Here is a 20,650-nt window from a genome sequence, read left to right as displayed (position 1 = left end):
ACATCTTTGTGAAAATTGAGTAACATGTGATTTAGAAACTTGTACACAAAGATCGCAGTCATGTACACATGAATGTTTTTGATGTTGGGCAAATTTATTTTGGAGTAGTGGTGGCTAACATGGCAACTTGAAGGGAAATTTACAAGTATGCGTACAAATCGATTTGGACACTTTGACAGCTGTTTAAGATTAGTTTCTGGGCGATTTCCCCAAAGGATGTTGCAACATGTTAAATGGGGATACAAGAGTGCACAGTAGAGATCTCATGTTGTTGATGTGGTGGTTTTCTGTCCGAGGTGTTTTGCTAGACAAAAACGAGTTTCTAACTGCCAGTATGAACGACTGGCGTCTGCTCAGTTTATCTGTCACATTCGCTAGCTGGTTATTTAATAGCATGCAAATTTCTCTGTTCATTTGTTCGAATTTGAAGTTTATTAAATCCTTGCTAAATCTGCTTTTGCTTTTTCTGTTTCTTTTCTCTGGAACTCTCTAACTCCATTTCTAACGACTTTCCATCACTTACGATGTTCAGAGCAGATCTCAAGACCCATCTCTTTGCAAAATTCATTGAGGAGCGCTGTAGAACATCGCGGAAATAGCGCTTTATAAGCTAATTGATTGATTGACTGATTGATTGATTGAAATTGTTACTTGCAGGTATTTTTGCCATACGTGGTTTTATCCAGAAGTCTGTTGATATTAAGTTGGTTTTAACAGTTAAAAACATTCTAAAATTCTCTTTTGTGTATTTCCATTTGACGAAAATTTCCTCATTTTCTCAATTTTCAGACTGTCTTAGTCGTTTTTCAACAGCTTCAAAGCAACGTTTACTTCTTCATAATCATGAAATATAAATCACAAAACTTTTATCCTCAAAATAATTAATAAAGTTATTTGAATAAATAAAGTTATTGTTATTTGTTGAAAGATTTCGTTAACAACAACACTCCAATGTTTTCAACATGGGGCGAATTAATAATAAATTATAACTATAATATTTATATAATTTTAATAATTATCTTTTAAACATAATATTTATATAATTGTTATAATTTATGAGTGCAATGTTTGTAATAAATAATTAGACAGAATTTTACGGTAATCTTACGAGAAAATGAACCTGAGAAAACCAATGTTTGCTCGGGGTTATTTATTAGTATATTAAACAGTTTACATGTTCATCATTCATTTATTCATTCCTTCACTCATAAATCCATCAACCCACTCATTAATTCGTTCTTTGGTTCGTACGTTCATTCATTCATCCTCTCAACCATCAATTCATCTTTCATTCACTCATTCATTCAATCATACATTCGTTCATTCTTTCATAAAAATAACGAACCACTGTCTCTGCTGTGACTGGATCGACTCCCTTGTTCATATTCGAAGAAGAAAATATTTTTACAACACCAACAAAATTATAGTTCGTAATAAATAAAATTATAATAATAATAAATTATAATAATAATAGATAAAATTATAAATCAATCAAACAATTAACTAGTCAATCAATCAGCCCACCAACAGACCAACAAACCAATCAGCCAACTAATCAACCAACCAACCAACCAACCAGCCAGCCACCAATCACTTTAATTAAATTAAAAACCTGAACTACTCCTTCCTAGCGGCAGTTTTTTTAAACAATTCATCACCTTTCATCTTTTATAATTACCATTATTGCCACCACCACTACTACTACTACTCAAAATAATAATAATAATAATAAACTACTATTACTACTACCCAAAAAATAATAATAACGTACTGTAAGACATGGCGGGAACGGATATATAGTCGAAAAAAATTTCGTCAAATTATTATTTCTAATATTCGCTCAATTATTAATTAAAATTAAATTAATTATCTAATTAATTATTTATTTATTCAAAATAAATACACACACACACACACACACATATATATATATATATATATATATATATATAAATATAAATAATTATTCATATGTGTGTGTGTATTGTTTACATACAGTAAACATGACGTCAATGGATGGTCCCCAAAAACACAGAATATTTTTTAACATAATATAATTTGATCTAACTACCAAAAACATCTATCAAAATGAATGATAATAATTTATGGTGATAATAATAATAATAATAATAATAATAATAATAATAATAATGGTGATGATGATAATTGCCATCTATTCAGTCAAAGAATTTATCAATTAACAAATTATTAACAATCGACCAATTATTCATTCAATTATTCATTCAATCAATCATTCATTCATTCATTCATTCAATCAATCAATCGATCGATCAATCAACGAACTAACTAGTCAATCAAATAGTCAAGCAACCAGTTAACCAATCACTAACCAGCAAACCAACCACTAACCAGCCAGCCCTAGCCAGCCTACCAATCAGACTCTCCTACCAGAAAACTTCAAATCATCCCTACCCTTACCAACCACCACGCGTTTAACCTTTTTTGACCTTTGAACCCTGCTACCCTCGCCCCCTTTATTATTATTATTTTTATTGTTGCTATTTTTAAATTTAACAGATTTAGACTGTTGACTTTTATTATTTTTATCGCTATTGTTATTTCTCTTGTCGATATTTTTATTATTTTCGGTGCCAAGTTTGAACTTTTTGTTATCTTTGTTCTTTCTTTCTTTGTCGTTGTTGTTGTTGTTGCTGCTGCTGCTTGTTGTCTTCCTTTTCCTGCTTACTTTACCCATCTTTTTATCACCCATATTAGCATCATCATCGTCGTCAGCGTCATCATCATCATCATCGCCATCATCATCATCATCATCATCGTCTCCACTATTAACCCGTCTCTTCATCCTCATAATCCTCTTACCAATCTCAACATCCTCTCTGACGACATCATCATCATCATCATCATCATCGCCATCATGATCTCTGACGTCATCGTCGTTGTCACCCATGACGTCATCGTCGCAATTGATGACGTCACCATCGTCGCCTACGACGAGAACTTGGCCGTCGTCAGTAACCACCACTAGGCCGTTGGTCACCGTTGAAACCTCTTCAGCCTGCTCTAATAATAGATCGGACGGGTTTTCCAGGCTGTCTATATTTAGGTCGTCGGATTTTCCAGGAAGTTTCACTTTGTCGTCCAGCTCCACTTCCGATCTGTCACCTGGTGGAGTGTGATGATGATGACGATGATGATGATAATAATAATAATAATAGAAAGAAGAAAAAGAAGAAGAAGGACTCAAATCATCCTCCTCATCATCATCCTCCTCCTCATCATATTAAAACAGAACCCAGATCACCATCATCAGCACCATCACCATCACCATTATCATCACCATCATCATCATCATTACTATCATTATTACTATCATCATCACCATCACCACCATCATCATCATTATCATCATCATCATCAGCGATCTTACCGTATGACACGTAGATAGGAACTGCGACCGACTGTTCTGACTTGATGCAAATTAATCTGACATTCTTCCATCCGCCTTAAAATTAATTAATTGAACAACTGATTAATTAATTAATTAATTAATACATAGTGATGATAATGATGTTAATGATGAGTGATGATAATGATGTTGATGATGAGTAATGATGATGATGATGCTTCTGAGGTCTTTTAAAAAAAGGTGCTATACAAATTTTCATACTGATACTGACGATGATGATGATGATGATGTTCAGGATGTTGGCGATGATGATGGTAATGATGATGATGGTAATGATGATGATGTTGGCGATGATGATGATAATGATGACGGTAATGATGATGATGATGATGGTGATATATACCAGGCGTCGATCGAACGAGAGCCGAGACCATCACATGGAGGTTGTCAACAAGTTCAAGGTCACTATTATGGAGGCCACCAAATAGTGCCTGGCTGATTGGTCGGTGGTCGGTTGAGTGAATGCATGAATGAATGAGTGATTGATTGATTGAATGAGTGAGTGAGTGGTTAGTTGATTGGTCGATTGATAAATTAGTCAACTCGTTTACAATCTGATTGATTGATTGATTTACATATTCACTTTTAATTGTTTTAACCACAACATCAACAACAACAACGACAACATCATCAACAACATCAAAAACAACAACAACATTATCATCAACAACAACAACATCAACAGCATCAACAACAACAACATCAACAACAACATCAATAGCACCAACATCAACATCATCAACAACATCAACAACATCATCAACAACAACCGCAAAAAAACAATCATTACCAGCAAGCTCCTCTATTCTTAACATCATATACAGAAGTCCTCAAGGATTTCTCAATCTCATTCTTTATATCAACCCTGGCCAATCTTACTTGCCGTGGAAACCTTTTGGTAAGTCATTTTATTAATTTATTAATTCATTAAATATTAATTAATCATAGTTTAATATAATTAATTTTATTATTGTTATTATGTTTTCAAAAAGTCATATATCATCTCTGGGTCATTCTACATAATAAACACTCATCCATCACCATCAGCTACCACAAGTTAATTATTGATTGATTAATTAATTGATTAATTAATCTACAAAATAAGAACTCATCAATCAACATCAGCTACCACAAGTTAATTATTGATTAATTAATTGATTAATTGATTAAATTATTAATCAATTAATTAATTGATTAATTAATTGATTGGTTGATAAATTGATTGATTAATTGATCGATTAATTAATTGATTAATTGGTCAATTAATTGATTGATTAACAGCAACCCAACCAACTTTTTCTTCCCGTAGAAATGCTTGCCCAGTATGGCGGGCATCAGTCTGATGATTCGAGAGTCACAGAGGAAGAGGTCGTAGAGGTTGGCCAGGCGGCGCTTGGCCTGGTAGTCGTTGAATTCTATCTTCAGCTTCTTCATCGGGAAGATCTAAAAATAGAAACGATAACATTAATAAAAATAATAATGATAATAATAATCGTCATCATCGCATTAACAGTTTAAGTCTTCAATTTTACCACGCTAGCCATCATCACTAACTATCAGTCTCTTCATTGTCATCATTATCATCATCCCCACCACCTACATCATAATCATCATCACAATTATCAACATCATCACCACCACCACCATCTATATCATCATCATCATCTACATCACCATCATCATCATCACATCCTAACATCAATCTTAGTTTGGATTCCTTGCTCTTTCAACAGATCTTTATAGGCAGCTATCGTCCTCTCGTAGTCTCGAGATTTCTTGTCAACGTCCTTCACAAAGAGGCATATATCGGTGGACTTCACATCAATCGGTGTGTGCGGCAGGAGGCTGGTTAGGGTGAAATTAGTCGATACACCAATGGTAGAATGATTAGTGAAAATAGTGGAGTAAGTGAATGATTAGTGAAAATATCGGTAGCGTGAATGGTCAGTGGAGTGAGTGAATGTATGGTGAAATAAATAAATGAATGAATGAATGACTATTTGTTGCCGGAACGACTTCTGGCAATGGCCAGCGTGATGTATGATCAACTGGAATGACAAGGTTAATTTTTTTTAAATGTGAAAGAAACAACCAAATCAGTGAAAGGAATCATGGTGAATGGATAAATGATAAATGAATGAAGGAATAATTGATGAATGAATGAATGAATGAATGACATGTAGACATGAAAGAATGTGCTAGAAAAAATTAGACAAACACTTTGTCCAAGTTTTTATGGAAAAATTGAAGAATGGGATCAAAGTGAATGAATGAACGAATGAATGTCCCAGAAAAAATTAGACATGGAAGAATGTTTTAGGAAAAAGTGGTCAAACATTTTGTTCAATTTTTGTGGTTCGTTGATGATCTTCTTGACTGCCAGCTGGACGGACAGCTTGTCACTGTTGAATAGCCTCTTGTTGTCGATCTTCTTACAACATTCTCTTAGTGCAACCACTGCTTTCTGAAGCTTTGTAGGGTAAATTGGTAAATAAATTATAAAATAATTATTTTATTTACCAGTTTAAAAATAAATTATATGATCACTATCAGCCAAATTGGTAAATAAATTATAAAATAACTATTTTATTTAGCATTTTAAATTAAAAATAAATTATATGATCACTTATCAACCAACCAACCAACCAACCAGCCAGCCAAACAACCGACAACAACTATCTTATCAACCAGCCATTCATTTTATTTTTAATTATGTATTTTTTAAAATTTTTTAATAAATTAATATTAACAAAAAACAAAAAAAAACAGTTGCTAAGAAAAAATTTTACTAACGCTTTCTTTAGATACTAATTCCGTCGCCATATTTTTTTATGTTTTTTTTATAAAATTAATAAAAATAAAATAAAATAAAATAAACGATGCACTAATTAGATTGAAAAAAGCGATCTAGTTTAACAAGAGCGATAAAATAGCATTCACGTGTATGAAAAAAACCCAAAGAAAATCCAATCAAATATACCAAAAAAATATTTTAATACCTATGCTTTATTTTTCAGTCTAATTTGCCTTATTTCAGTGAAGTATAATTATTTTACAATATAAAATAAAAAAATAAAGCAGTTATTTTATTTAAATTAATATATTAATTTAGTTTAAATTTTCAATTAAAATTTTTACATAGTAAACTTGCATTGTTTAGCTTGTTTGAGCCCAGTAATTCTCAAAAGATTTTGTTAATATACTACATTTTTATTGTGATTTTTACCAAAAAAAGCTTCAAATTAATTGGAAAAATGTCTGAAAAGTTGGTTATTTTAATAATTTATCGATTAAAGTTTTCATTTTTCACGATTTGAGTGTTTTTAATCCAGTTTTTGGTGTTAAATTTCTAAAAATTGTACATCAGCTGTTTCTCTTTTTCTTCATTCATTCTTCATCTTTGGTGTGAAATTAATAAATTAATTAAATTAAATTAATTAATTAATTAGTTAAGGTAAATATATTGAATAAAACGAGTAATTAAATTAGTTGATTAAATAGGTTAAAAGATAATTAATAGATAGATCAAATGGAAAATGTAGGTTGTTTCTATAATATAATTATAATTCTATATTGATTTAGTTAATTAAATTGAAAGTTAATTAAATAAATTTATTTTTTTTTTAATTTTAATAGTACCATTTTAAATTTTATTTATAATAATAACTAGATGATAAAATTATAATTAATATAGGAATGAGATGTCTCAAAATGTTGAGGAGAAATATGATGAAGCAGCTGATGATGATAATGCTAAATCAGGAGGGCAATCTAATTGGTGGAATAGTTGGCTTGAAACTGCCAAAGAGAAGGTTGTGTGTGTATGTTTGTGTGTGTGTTTGTGTTTGTTTACTGTTGGTTATCTCTCTCTTTCTTATCTCTATTTCTCTCTCTCTCTCTCTCTCTCTCTCTCTCCCTCTCTCTCTCTCTATCTATCTATCTATCTATCTATCTATCTATCTATCTATCTATCTATCTATCTATTTATCTCTTTTCATTGTGTTTTAACCATTATTGACTAGTACCACACATTTACTTTCTGTGTTTTAGCATTTTGACATTCCTTTGAAATCACTATTATTCTCACTCAAGATTAGAAGCATATGTAACTGTATGGGCAGTTTTTTTATTATTATTTAATATTTATAATGATTGTGGGCCAGTTTTTGCATTTTCTTGATCTTAACTCTGATATGCAGTCTGGCAACTGTGAAAGCATGAATTTGTGTGATTAGTTATTTGATTTTTGTGATTTGCCATGTTTGCCATTTTTTTTCCAATGTTTTACCCCTTCAGTTTTCAAAATCCTTTTTAGCTAATCGTTATTTAGTAATTGTAGGTGAGGTTTTGTTGATTAGTCATTATTTAATAATTGTAGTTGAGGTTTTGTATAATTTGAATTCAATAAAGTCTAATTGATTGATGAATTTAATTGAAATTTAATAATCTTTTTAAACTTTCAACTTTAAAAATTTCAGTCGGTCAGCATGCTGAATGCCATGAGACAGGACATTACAGAGTTCACCAGTGTCATGCAGTGCGACGGCTCTAGAATGGCTTGCACCATTAAGGACACATTTACTGTAGGTTCTTTCTCCTTTCTCTCTCTCCTCTCTCTCTCTCTCCTCTCCTCCTCTCTCTCTCTCTCTCCTTCTCTCTCTCTTCTCTCTATCTATCTTTCTTTCTCTTTTTTTCTCTATTTTAAATACACACTCACAAACAACATGAACATAAACACGAGTGCAGGCCGACAAAGCAAACGAAGCATCTGAGAAAATGAAGAAGGGGATGTCCACAATTTTGGGCGGCATTTCGAAGGCCCTGGTCATTCTACCGACCAATGACGATGATGATGAGTGCTACGAGACCATACAAATTGTTGATGGAAAGCCAGTCGTATTTGATAGGGCTAAGGTTTATTTTTGTTTTTTCTTTGTTGTTGTGTTGTTGTTGTTGTTGTTGTAGTAAATGGCTGGTTGTTGTTTTTTTTTAATTGTTTGACTGATTAATCTGATTGGATAATAAGTTGTTTTTTGTTGCCGGTTGATTGGCTAACAAATTACGTAACTTCGTGATTGGTCAGTTAATTTTAGAATCGATGGTGACTTTATTTATTAAATGATTATTTCTAGGCCAGACTGCAAGCCATTCAAATTGATGGCTCCACCTACACTACACCCATCAACCAATCAGAGGAGAGCTTCAAACAGTGGGCGGTCTCAAGTTATGAGCAGGACAAATTTGATTTGGAGAAATTCAAGATGGAGATTTCAGATTTGCTGGTCAATAATTCAGAAGTTCGGGCCATCTATACACAACTGGTAAGGGGTCAAATGTTTTTTTATTTTTCCTCTGTCATCACCAGGGTCATGGTAGTCATCATAGCCGGCAGCTCTTTCTCCGTTTGGAGTTTTATCATTCTCCTATTCATCAACTTTCGCATCATTCCATAGCCAGCATACCTCTGGGGAATATGAATGAGACCCACGTGACCTTTAATCTTTTTTGTCAAAATTTTTCAAGACAACGGTAGATGGTGAAAGCTTTCCCGAAACTTTTTTTTTTGAATGACGTCACGCCATTCCAGCCGATCCGGAAACCTTTTTCTATTATAATTATCATAATTATAATAATTATTATTATTATTGTTGTTAGGTGCCGAAGACAGTGGCTAATGTCGACTTCTGGTGCAGGTACTTCTACAGGAAGCACTTGTTGGATCGGGACGAGGAGAAGATCCGCATGCTGATGAGGAGGGCCGAGAGGGGGAATGAAGATCAGGGTGGAGATAGCGGTGATGACGAGCTCGATTGGGGAGAAGGTTATGATGATAATGGTGATGGTGACAATCCTGGTGATGGTGGTGGTAGTGATAATGAGGGTGGTGGTGGTGGTGGTGATCTCATTTGGGGTGATTATAATGATGATCTTTGTGCTTGGGTGGTAGTGACGGTGATGGTGGTGATAATGATGGCGATGCTAAAACTTATGATGATAATGATACAATGATAAATCAACACATTCCACAGAAGACGACACAGCAGCTACTACTACTACTACTACTACAATCTTTCCAAAAACATCATCATCATTATCCAATGCTTCTAATGCTACGCCTACTATATTGAACTATACTAATACTGTTACTACTACTACTGCTGCTACTACCGCTACGTCAGCCACCACAACGACAACTTCTACCACAACGGCTGCCGACGCTGTTGTATTTACTGCCCATAGTGCAGCTAGTATTAGTAGTACTGGCCACAGAAAAGCTGAAGAATTGTTTACTGATGGCAATGAAACAACGATAAAAACAGTGGCTGCTACTGCAGCGGCAGCAGCTACTGCAGCGGCTACTACAGCGGCTACTACAGCGGCTGCAGGTATTTTAGAGATAATACCAATTATTATTATTATTATTATTATTATTATTATTATATTACTACTACTACTTCCATCAGTACTTTAAATTTTACTAATTTTGTTACACTTACTTACTATCATGCTATACTACTACTACTACTACTATTATTACTACTACTACTATTACTGCTACTATTACTGCTAGTACTACTATTACTGCTACTACTACTATTACTACTACTACTATTACAACTGCTACTATTACTACCACTACTAATACTTTTACTGCTTCAGCTGCTGCTGCCACTACAACTACTACTACTACTACTAATAATAATGATAATAATGATAATAATGATAATAATAATAATAATAATAATATACTAATTCTACTTTAGAATTCCAAAGTGGCATTAACCAGTTTGACGAGCCGGCCGCACCATCGTCGTCGTCATCATCATCATCACAGGCTTATGAAAATAAAGGCTTGCTTTTTTTGTCGTCTGCTTAGTTGCTGAATTTTTTTAATTTATTTCTTTTTTTCATTCCTTTCGTATGGTTTCGTTCATTTATTCATTCATTCAATCAAATTTTTGTCTGTTTATCAGTCGTTTGTTAGTTCATTCATTCATTTATTCATTCATCCATTTTATCATTCAACCATTCATTCATTCATCCATTCATTCATTCATTCTTCCTTTCATACATTCATTAATTTATTTATTCATTCATTCATGCTTTCTTCTTTTCATTCACTAATTCATCCATTCATTCATTCATTCAGTCATTCATTTATTCAATCATTCATTTATATTTTTTTTCCTTCAATTTACCTGTCACTGATACTATCGTTTATTTCATTCATCCACTATGCTACTTCATCATTCATTCAATCCAATCTTCTATTCATTCGTTCAATCTTAAATTCATTCATTCAATCTTACATTCATTCATTCAGATAGCTCAGATGATTGGGAAAAAGACTTTGAAAAAGAATTGCGAGAAATATCTGATGTCGATTTACCAATAGCTACTGCTGCTGCTACTACCGCTACTACTACTACTACTACTACTGACGGTGCTAACAAAAATACTGAAAATGTTTGTAGTCTTATTTCGTTGATTTCATTTTGTTGATTGCTTCTTTCAGATTTATTAATTCAGTTCATTAGTTCATCCGTTTGTTCATTCATTCGTTAGTTCGTTCCTTTGTTCGTTCGTTCGTTAATTCATTAATTCCGTTTTCGTCATCCGTCGATCCATTCATCATAATTTCATTCCAAATTAAAATGAACTCATTTTAATAATTATTCACACATATACACACAAACATACATACATACATGGATTTTTTACCTGTTTGCATCGAGGTTCTTGGCCCGACGGACAACAACACTTGCTAATTTTTAAAAATATTTGCAAAATGATAAGTGTCAGCAGGGGATGTGGTTTGGCCGCAAAAAGGGCATCGGATGAAAAGATTAAAAAATATGAAGGTGCCCTGCCCTCGATGGATTTTTTACCTGTTTGCATCGAGGTTCTTGGCCCGATGGACAACAACACTTGCTAATTTTTAGAAAATATTTGCAAAATGATAAGTGTCAGGTCCGGCATTTTTCGCCATGAATCGTATCTCTTGTTTGCTGCAAAGGTTCTTGCGCGTCTGTGTTACCGAAAATGTTCAATTAAGCGCCGACGTGAGCGAATAACGAGATATCAATTGTTAACCGGTTTTATTCAGATGTTTGACTGTTCAGTGATCACTCATCACTGATTTGGTTTTAACATATGTACGTACGTGCTAAGATCCTGGTTGGTGCAAAAAAAGTTTGACCATGTTACCCCGATATTCAGTTAACTGCACCGGTTGATGGTCAAAAAAGAATTTAGTTCAAAATATCAACAATCATGTTCAAATGTATGAAGGGAATGGCGCCAGTTTACTTGAAAGAAATGCATGCAGCGAAACAACTGTCTTTTAAAACTGTCTGCTTAAGGTCTGATGATAGCAACTTGTTATGTGTGCCCCAAACCAACTTGAAAATGGCGGAGAGAAGTTTCTCCGTATGTGGACCAGCCGTTTGGAATAGTCTACCAAGTTATCTAAGACAGCCCGAACTGACGGAAAAATAGTTCAAGAAATTATTGAAATCATTTTTGTTTTCATTAAAAATTTGGTTCATCGTAGCAATTCAACTGTTTTTCTTAGATAATGTTTTTGAGAAACATTTTGTTTGTTATTAGCGCTATAAAAATTTACAAATAATAATAATACATACATACGTACATCTACATGCATACATACATACACACACAAACACACGCACACACACACACAGACTGATTGGGAAGAATGGTGATGAAGGTTGGATGAAGGAGATGCCGAAACTGAACCAAGATTCAAGAATACGATAACCATCTCGATTGAAGAAATCCATTTAAAAATATTTTAAAAATAAACTTTCATTTTAAACCTTTTCACCGTTTCATTTGTATATCGTTCAATTGTTGGTTCAAGTTTAACATTAATTATGTGTGTGTGTGTCTGTGTGCGTCTATGTGTGTGTGTGTGTGTCTGATTGAGTTCAGATGAACTATATATGACATCATCACAAAGTCTATTACACTGATGATGGTAAAGGTTACTGAAAATATCTTTTATGTTAATGTATACAAGAAGGTGCAGTCTAAAATAATTAGAAATGTTATTAATTTGAATTAAATTGAATAATATCGATAAAATAATTGTTCGAAATGTTGAAAAGCTTTGTTACTAACTCAGCAATGTGAGAAATGCGGTGATATTTCTTAATAACTCTATATATATATATAAGTGTGTGTGTACATATAATTATATATAATCCTATAGCTTCAGATGCGATGTTATTTCATGTAAATAATACAATTATTTTTTATAAACATGGTTGTTTTGTGGTATGGTTGTTTTTACGGTGATTTGAATATTCGATTATTCATTCATCCATTTAATTAATTATTCATTCATCCATTTAATTATTCATTTATTTATATTCTCTCATTTATGACCAGTTCATATTCCTGATTTGGAACAATGGAATTTCGTCGGCTTAGAGAACCAACGTTCTCTTCAAAGTTTAGTTTCCAAGATATTTTTATGTTAATTCCATACCATCCTAAATTATTGTACACTACACATATATAGATATACCAAATATATACACTATGTATGTTATACATTACATACATATACATACACTAAATTTACTATTTTAAATACTACTACAGCCTGTTTTGGTGTTAAATACAAGCTTACCAGCAGACTCAATTGTTCAAATTTTCACTCAACCCGCTATTTATGAACCATTTCATCATCTCAAAATGATTAGCTCCATGTTTTTAGCACTAACAAATATTTTAATTAATGCTCATTCATATATTAAATCAACAATGTCTAAAATTTTTGAGTGATGTTGTCAAGCGACCAGAAATCATTTTGTTCCCAATGGATGAATTCGCCAACAATTATTTGTATTATTAATATTTTGAACAATAAAAAGAACACAAATGAGGTTCTTCCTTAAAAATTAGTTGAGAGAATGAAATGTACAATGGCGACAGTTCTTTCTGTGACGAGCGAATGAGTGAACAACATGTCGATTCTTGAGATATCTTAAAACAGTATATAAAACTTAATCATGTTCAATCATTCGAAAACAACGTAGATCAGTTCAGCAGGTCTTAATACAAATAATCAATATCTCTTCTGGTAACCACCACCCCCAGATGGGCCACCCCTGCTGCCGCCCCCTCCTCTGTTGGATCCACTGAATGACCGACCCCGGCCTCTTGCAGCTGAGTTGAAAAATAAATAGTTTTTAGTTTATTTAATCTATTTAAGATTTAAAATTTCTCAAAATTTTACCCTGAGCTCTTAAAATGGCCGACTTTCCCCTTCCAGCGCCGCCTCCCTTGCCTTGAACTTTTTTGAACATGGGAGCATTTTTCAACATGTCCGGCAGAATTAGGAACCGCACTTTACTGCCGCGGATGTAGACATTCTCCAATTCCATGGTTCGACCATCCCTGTACGTGACCGTCACGCCGGCAAATTGGCAATTCATGTTGTCCTCGGCTTCAACTAATTTTCCTCGGTAGATTTCGCCGGTATTAGTTTCGCAGGTGACCACGTGACCCTCTGCCTCGTGCAGAACTTTGATGGGAACGCCGATAGACATTTTCACCTAATTAAAACTTCTCAATAATTTATTGTCACTAAGAAAAGTAAAAAATGTTTATTTCAGGTAACCGAAACGACTATAAACACATAGAAAAGAAACCACAATCGTATCGGTTACGAATAAAAGCCGATTCCGGTCGAACTAAAAGCAGCACGTTGTTAATTTTTTTTTGAGTTTGTTTTTGTCTATTTTGTGTATATTTATGTCTCTATATGTGAGCATATAAATAAATTCATTTATGTACAATCTATCGACCACAGTTTAACACAAAATTACATTTCGTATATTGACTGAAGGAACTATATATAGTAATTTTTCAGGTTGATTAATCATATTTTTATACGAAAAACTTATCAAAACAAAAGTATTTAGAAGGTTTTCAAACCAATAATATTTTTAATAGATAAATTAGTTAAATTATATTCTACAAAACTTACTTATACCAATTAGTTCATTCATTCTCACATCTACATATGTTATATGGCAACTGAAGACGGTTTTTACTTTCTGGAATTTCAACCAACCAACAGCCAAGTCAGCCTTAATCGTCATTATTCTTTCTCACTTTGCTTGGCAGATTTCGGAGCCTCTCCCGAAGCAGTAGTACCAGCAGCGACCGACTCACTAGCCACATTTTTTTCATCGTCCAGGGCTTCTGGCGCAAAATTCTCGTTCAACGTAGTCTCTGTTGTTCCATCCACTGCTTGCTCCCCTTCAACCTCCTCTGCACTATCAGGGCCCTCATCATCTTCCTCTCCTCTCTCTTCTTCAACATCTCTCTTCCTAGCCCCAACCATTCTCTCCAGAAAAGTTGGGCAAGAGCACGGGCAGAGGCAATCGCATCTTTTCGGTTTTTCCTCACTCCCTTCTTCTCCTTTTCCTCCTTTTTATTGTTTTATTATTATTATTATTATTATAGTTATTATTATTATTTATAATTATTATCATAATTTATTATTATATAATACTCTTCAGTTGTTTACTACATCACCCATCCATCCATTCAAAGCGTGTTTTTATGGAGTTTATTATTATTATCGTCGTCGTTGTTGTTGTTATTATTATTATTATATTATAATTATTATAGTTATAATTATTATTATTATTACATACAAACATACATGCATACATACAAACATACAAATGTATTAATGCATAGAAAGAACCATACCAACAAATAACCAAAGACAAACATATTAATACTTTAACATATAAACTTATACACACACACACACACACATACATACACACACACCAGTAAACAACCTAGCACATCACTACCATCTGATATTCCTCAAATCCCTAATTACTTGACGGAAAACTCCCCAACTAACTTAGGAAAATCCCGGATAGTACGAAGTATAAAATCCTTAAGAAGACAAACATGAGGGCGAACATAATAAGAGCCGCTACGTAATAACGGGAGTCGAAGAGTTGCTCTGGCGGAACTAAAGTCGGGTAGTCTGTTTTGGAAAGTTAGGGTAATTAGGAAAATAGGGATGTGCTTGAGGGCGGCCCATGATAATGATGGTGTGATGATGATAATGATGATGGTGATGATGATGAATGAAAGATTGATTAATAAAGAAATGAGCACGCGTGTTATAAAGCTTGATGACGATGATGACGAACAAGAATGATAATGATTATGACGATGACTTGATGACTTGATGATGATGATGGTGGTGATGATGATGTGATGATGATTATGATGAAGAAGATGATGATAATGATGACCACTTCTTAATACCATTGCTAGCTCCAGAAGCCTGATCTAAATGTTCGTAATTTGTTTCAACGAGTCAATTTATCGAAATATAAACGAATGAGTGGAGGAATGAATGAATGAATGAATGAATGAATGGATGAATGAATGGATGAATGAATGAATGAATGGATGTATGGATGGATGAATGAGTGAATGAATGAATGAATGAATGAATGAATGAATGAATGAATGAATGAATGAATGAATGAATGAATGAATGAATGAATGAATGAATGAATGAATGAATGAATGAATGAATGAATGAATAACTAAAAGAACGAATTAACGACCAAATGAGCAAATGAACGTATAAACGAATGAATGACAAATAAATCATAGATTTAATTAATTAATTAATTAATTGATTAGTTAATTAATTAAAGAGTGAAACAAATATTTAGTGACGATTAATTAGCTAAATGACAGATAACGAATGAACCCCGAGGCATTTACAAATGGTCGGCAAGAAGTTTCAACTCTCAATACAAATAATTTCATGCGAATTCCTCAATTTTGGTGAATGTTCGAAGATGATGGAATTCATCATTTTCATCATTTTGGGAATCGTATTTCCTCTTTATTTCATTTAATTAATTTTAATTTAATTTAATTTTCAACTTTTATACAAATAATCTCATGCAAAAAACCGATCTTCAGTTTTGGCGAATGTTTGAAGATGATGAAATCCATCATTTGGGAATTGTACTTACTCTTTATTCCCTTAAATTACGTAAACTTTTCTGGCCATCAATAAAATAAAGACCATTCGCTTTGTAATTAACTTTTTAACATTACAAATCATAAATTATAAACTAAAAATTGATTCGGGGTGGTCTGCTTCTAACTTTCAAAGGTGGGAGGGGGAGAGGGGGGGTTGTTGATGCCCCTGAATTAACGAACGAATGGTTAAGGTTAGGGTTGACGAGCGTTTAAATAAATGAATACACGAATGAAGGAATGAATAGATAGAGAGATAAACTTATTCACACATCTTCCTCTTGATCGAATTCTTAGATAGGCCTGCAAAACGATTGGTTCGACTGTTATAGCTAGGCGTTAAAATTATAAACGCAGACACCACACACAGGCATTCATTCATTCATTCATTCGTTCGTTCGTTCGTTCGTTCAGACACCAGACACGCAGACACCACACACAGGCATTCATTCATTCGTTCGTTCGTTCGTTCGTTCGTTCGTTCGTTCATTCATTCATTCATTCATTCGTTCGTACTTTTAGCAATGCAGGTTAGCTTGCTGGCCGACCACTTGTTTCCAGTCTTGCATGTTATCTTAGCTTCTGATTCGCCATTGAAAAATACGTGGTCTGTATGTACGTACGTACGTACGTACGTACGTACGTACGTACGTACGTACGTACGTACGTACGTATGTATGTATGTATGTATGTATGTATGTATGTATGTATGTATGTATGTATGTATGTATGTATGTATGTATGTATGTATGTATGTATGTATGTATGTATGTATGTGTTAAAACCAAATCATTGACGAATGACACCAAAAGCCAAGCGTCTGACTAAATTTGATTTTATTTGCTATAACGTCACTCAACCCCGTCGGCATTCAACTCCACATTTTCCAACACACAGACGCGCAAAAACCGCTGCAGAATGCACGAGATATTATTCAGACGCGCAAATGTATGTATGTATGTATGTATGTATGTATGTATGTATGTATGTATGTATGTATGTATGTATGTTTTTGTATGTACGTGTGGAGGTATGTTCGTTCATTCGTTTGTTGCAATTAAGAGAATCACAAAGAAAAAAAAAGAACTTGGCTGGCATTCGACCAATAGCAACTCATCTCTGACGTCATCAGCAATCCTTATGATGTCAGCATTCACTAGCGTTAAGGTACTGGCATCGCAAGCCGATACTGTTAACATTTAATTATGACGAGAATAATTTATTAATATTATAATATAATAAAATGTAGAAAAGAAAATTTTCCCACAAACTATATTAAATACTTCAAATATCGATTTAAATACATGTGAAACAACAACAACATAATAATAACAATAATAATAACAAAAATAAAGTAATTTCTAACTGGGGAGGCAATAAGCATTTGAAGCCAGTTTGATTACCACTACTACCACTACTGCAACTACTGCAAGAGCTTTACCGCCATCGACGTCATTCCAACTTGAAGCAGCTTCAACAGCAACAGTGACGATGGTAATGATGATGATGATGACGATGGTTAAGTTATTGGGGTTGGTGTTGGTGGAGACTTTATTGCAAAGTTGGGCCATGATGAGCATCAAATGACTTGACGAATGAAGGAACGAAAGAATGAACGAATGAACGAACGAATCAATCAAGCAACGAACGAACGAACGAACGAACGAACGAACGAATGAACAAACGAATGAACGAACCAATGAACGAACCAATGAACGAACTGATCCAAACAGAATCAGGTATTATTTTTATTTCTTAACTTCATCTAATAGTGTTTACATAGATACAAAGTATTTCGCGTTTGTTTACATTAATTTTGTTAGTAGTAATTAGAGCCCCAAGCGGATAACCGTGATGCGGCTTCAAACCTATGGTGTAGCCTCAAATTATTTTGAATGAATTCTCTTAGAACATAGTATTTTTATAATAATAATAATAATAACAAAAATAAAGTAATTTCTAACTATTTTACTATATACTAGTTATACTTTTATTAACAATTTATAAAAAAATTTCAATTTCATTTAATTGCGATATCAATGATGATGATTGTGACCTGACTTATCAAAAAACATCAAATAAAACTTATATAATAGGACGGGCAATGACGTCATGTTAACAGTGGTTATTTAACTGCCTGTTAGTGAATTAGCCGGTATAAAGGTTATATTCAATTCCTATCAAATAAATTAGACCAAATATCATGCGCAGGCAAAACTAAATAAAGAAATAGATAGATAGATATATGTAGTTATAATACATTTTAATAGCAAAGCGTATTTGGCTCAGCTTGGCTTGACTCGCATTTGGCTCAGCTTGGCTTGGCTCAGCTTGGAATTGGATGTTAAGCAAGCAAGGTGTGGTCTCAAACTATTTTGAGTTCTCCCCGACGAATTTGAACTGCGTGCGAAATGCTATATTTACACATTCAAATTGTACAATTGTGTTATGGTGTAAACTTTTTACTATGTACTAGTTACTTTTAATAACAGTTTTTTAAAAAACTCAATTTGATTTCATCGCCATATCGATGATGATGATTGTGACCTGAAAATAGGATGGAGAATTTGTTAAGAGATTTGAGTTATTAAACCTTAACTAAACCCTAACCCTACAATTACCATCCAGGTAAATCTTAATGCCACACCTTGCCCCAATACCATTCAGGAAAGGTGTGGTCTCAAACTATTTTGAATTCTCCCCGACAAATTTGAACTGCGTGCGATATGTTATATTTGCACATTCAAATTGTACAATTGTGTTGTGGTGTAGTCTCAATTTATTTTGAATTCTCTCAGAAAAATTTAAACTAGTTTTTTTTTATCAACAATTTAAAAAAAATTCAATTTTATTTTATCGCCATATCGATGATGATGATTGTGACCTGACTATGGTTAAAAAGCATCTAAGAAAATTTTTAAAATAGGATGAAGAATTTGTTACGGAATCGTTGGAGGAAATGACGTCATGCTAGCGGTATTTTATACTTAGTGAAATGTATCCCTTCAACATCCACACCAAGAGAACAAGCCTTTTCAAAATCTGGAAAACTGATGAGCATAAAAAGAAATAGATTGCGAGATAGTTCCATTAAAGGGTGTGCGTGTTTAAATTAATTGGATGGAATTACTTGGCGAATAAAACTTGTGTGTATGTTCTATTTTAATTAAATTTTGAAGAAAATATTTTTAAACTCGCTCGCGTTATTTCTTTGATATTGGGCATATTCGTATATAAAGCGAGCAAAATTTTATTATAAAAGCGCTTATAAATCTACGCATATTGACTCAGCTTGGATAGTTTCGGCTTGGAATTTTATCGGCTAGGCTCAGTTAAATAGTCTCTCTCTCTCTCTCTCTCTCTCTCTCTCTATATATATATATATATATATATATAAATTATATAAACATTTAAATAATACAACTGATGTTAAGCAAGGTGTGGTCTCAAATTATTTTGAATTCTCTCCGAAATATTTGAACTGCGTGCGTATATATATGTAGCACTGATTACTTTTATAATGAATATAAGTAACTGGAATCCGTGTATACAAATTTAAGATTATATGTTTATATTAAAAGCAATATAGCAGATCCAACCAGCCAATCAAAAAGTTTCGAAGGCGTTCGTTCGATGACGTCAATTTAGTATGGTTAGGACTTAAGACTGTTGTTAAGACTGTATAATAGTGTAGTACATACATTAAATAAGTTTTTTACTGATGCGAATGATTGAAATGATGAGAATGTATGGTTGAAACGAGTATAAATAGAGGAGCTGAGACAGCAGAAAATCAGATCAGGCATTCTGCCTCGCTTGAAGCAGTCTGTCTGATCTCATTTATTTTATTTTTATAATTTTTTTATTTTTATTTATTTTATTATATAGAGTTATATAGAGTTAGATAGAGTTATATAAAGTTTGCGTGTTTGTAGGTGGTTTGAATGTTTGTAGGTGGTATTTTTTTATTTTAGGTGGGTTCTTTAGCGGTTGCTCATACATACATACATACATCATGTTTGTTTGTGTGGTAGTATTTTATGTTCTGTTATACTCCTTTTTCTCCTTCTTCATGAGTCTTGAGTTAAGTTAACGAAACATAGGTAGGTGAGATTGAGAATTAATTTATTATAT

General features: G+C 33.2%; 4 protein-coding genes across 4 annotated transcripts; 1 reads left to right on the top strand and 3 right to left on the bottom strand.

The window, feature by feature from the left end:
* Window positions 1-189: 189 nt before the first annotated feature.
* On the bottom strand, window positions 190-6,374 carry HELRODRAFT_194840 (hypothetical protein; the record flags this gene model as incomplete). The annotated part of the gene is made up of 9 exons (XM_009012300.1): window positions 6,242-6,374; window positions 5,785-5,918; window positions 5,146-5,293; window positions 4,743-4,891; window positions 4,239-4,340; window positions 3,410-3,484; window positions 2,459-3,137; window positions 495-577; window positions 190-406 (listed from the first exon to the last, which is right to left on the bottom strand). The coding sequence occupies exons 1-9, from the start codon at window positions 6,269-6,271 to the stop codon at window positions 190-192; spliced, it is 1,617 nt and encodes a 538-aa protein (XP_009010548.1). The 5' UTR covers window positions 6,272-6,374.
* Window positions 6,375-6,702: 328 nt separating this feature from the next.
* Window positions 6,703-11,384, top strand: HELRODRAFT_183270 (hypothetical protein; the record flags this gene model as incomplete). Its single annotated transcript, XM_009012299.1, has 9 exons — window positions 6,703-6,713; window positions 7,143-7,260; window positions 7,927-8,031; window positions 8,195-8,362; window positions 8,581-8,769; window positions 9,104-9,269; window positions 9,478-9,834; window positions 10,773-10,892; window positions 11,185-11,384. The coding sequence occupies 9 exons, from the start codon at window positions 6,703-6,705 to the stop codon at window positions 11,382-11,384; spliced, it is 1,434 nt and encodes a 477-aa protein (XP_009010547.1).
* Window positions 11,385-12,659: 1,275 nt separating this feature from the next.
* Window positions 12,660-14,159, bottom strand: HELRODRAFT_104674 (hypothetical protein). Its single transcript, XM_009012298.1, has 2 exons — window positions 13,716-14,159; window positions 12,660-13,645 (listed from the first exon to the last, which is right to left on the bottom strand). Exons 1-2 carry the CDS (start codon window positions 14,026-14,028, stop codon window positions 13,545-13,547), a joined length of 414 nt encoding a protein of 137 aa, XP_009010546.1. The 5' UTR covers window positions 14,029-14,159; the 3' UTR covers window positions 12,660-13,544.
* A 423-nt stretch (window positions 14,160-14,582) lies between these two features.
* Window positions 14,583-18,087, bottom strand: HELRODRAFT_183268 (hypothetical protein; the record flags this gene model as incomplete). Its single annotated transcript, XM_009012297.1, has 5 exons — window positions 14,583-14,914; window positions 15,366-15,494; window positions 17,033-17,125; window positions 17,604-17,705; window positions 17,883-18,087. The coding sequence occupies 5 exons, from the start codon at window positions 18,085-18,087 to the stop codon at window positions 14,583-14,585; spliced, it is 861 nt and encodes a 286-aa protein (XP_009010545.1).
* Window positions 18,088-20,650: the final 2,563 nt, after the last annotated feature.

Source organism: Helobdella robusta, assembly GCF_000326865.2.
Source record: "Helobdella robusta unplaced genomic scaffold HELROscaffold_102, whole genome shotgun sequence".
NCBI classification, from domain to species: Eukaryota; Metazoa; Annelida; class Clitellata; order Rhynchobdellida; family Glossiphoniidae; genus Helobdella; species Helobdella robusta.
Note: the sequence above shows the minus strand (reverse complement) of the source record. Positions and strands in the feature narration are given on the sequence as shown.

Bases quoted from the DNA above. Each gene is read 5' to 3' on its own strand.
- HELRODRAFT_104674 (XM_009012298.1), bottom strand. From the start codon at position 14,028: ATGTCTATCGGCGTTCCCATCAAAGTTCTGCACGAGGCAGAGGGTCAC. The intron at 13,646-13,715 runs GTAAAATTTTGA...TTTTCAACTCAG, and splicing joins GGCCATTTTAAGAGCTCAGG to CTGCAAGAGGCCGGGGTCGG.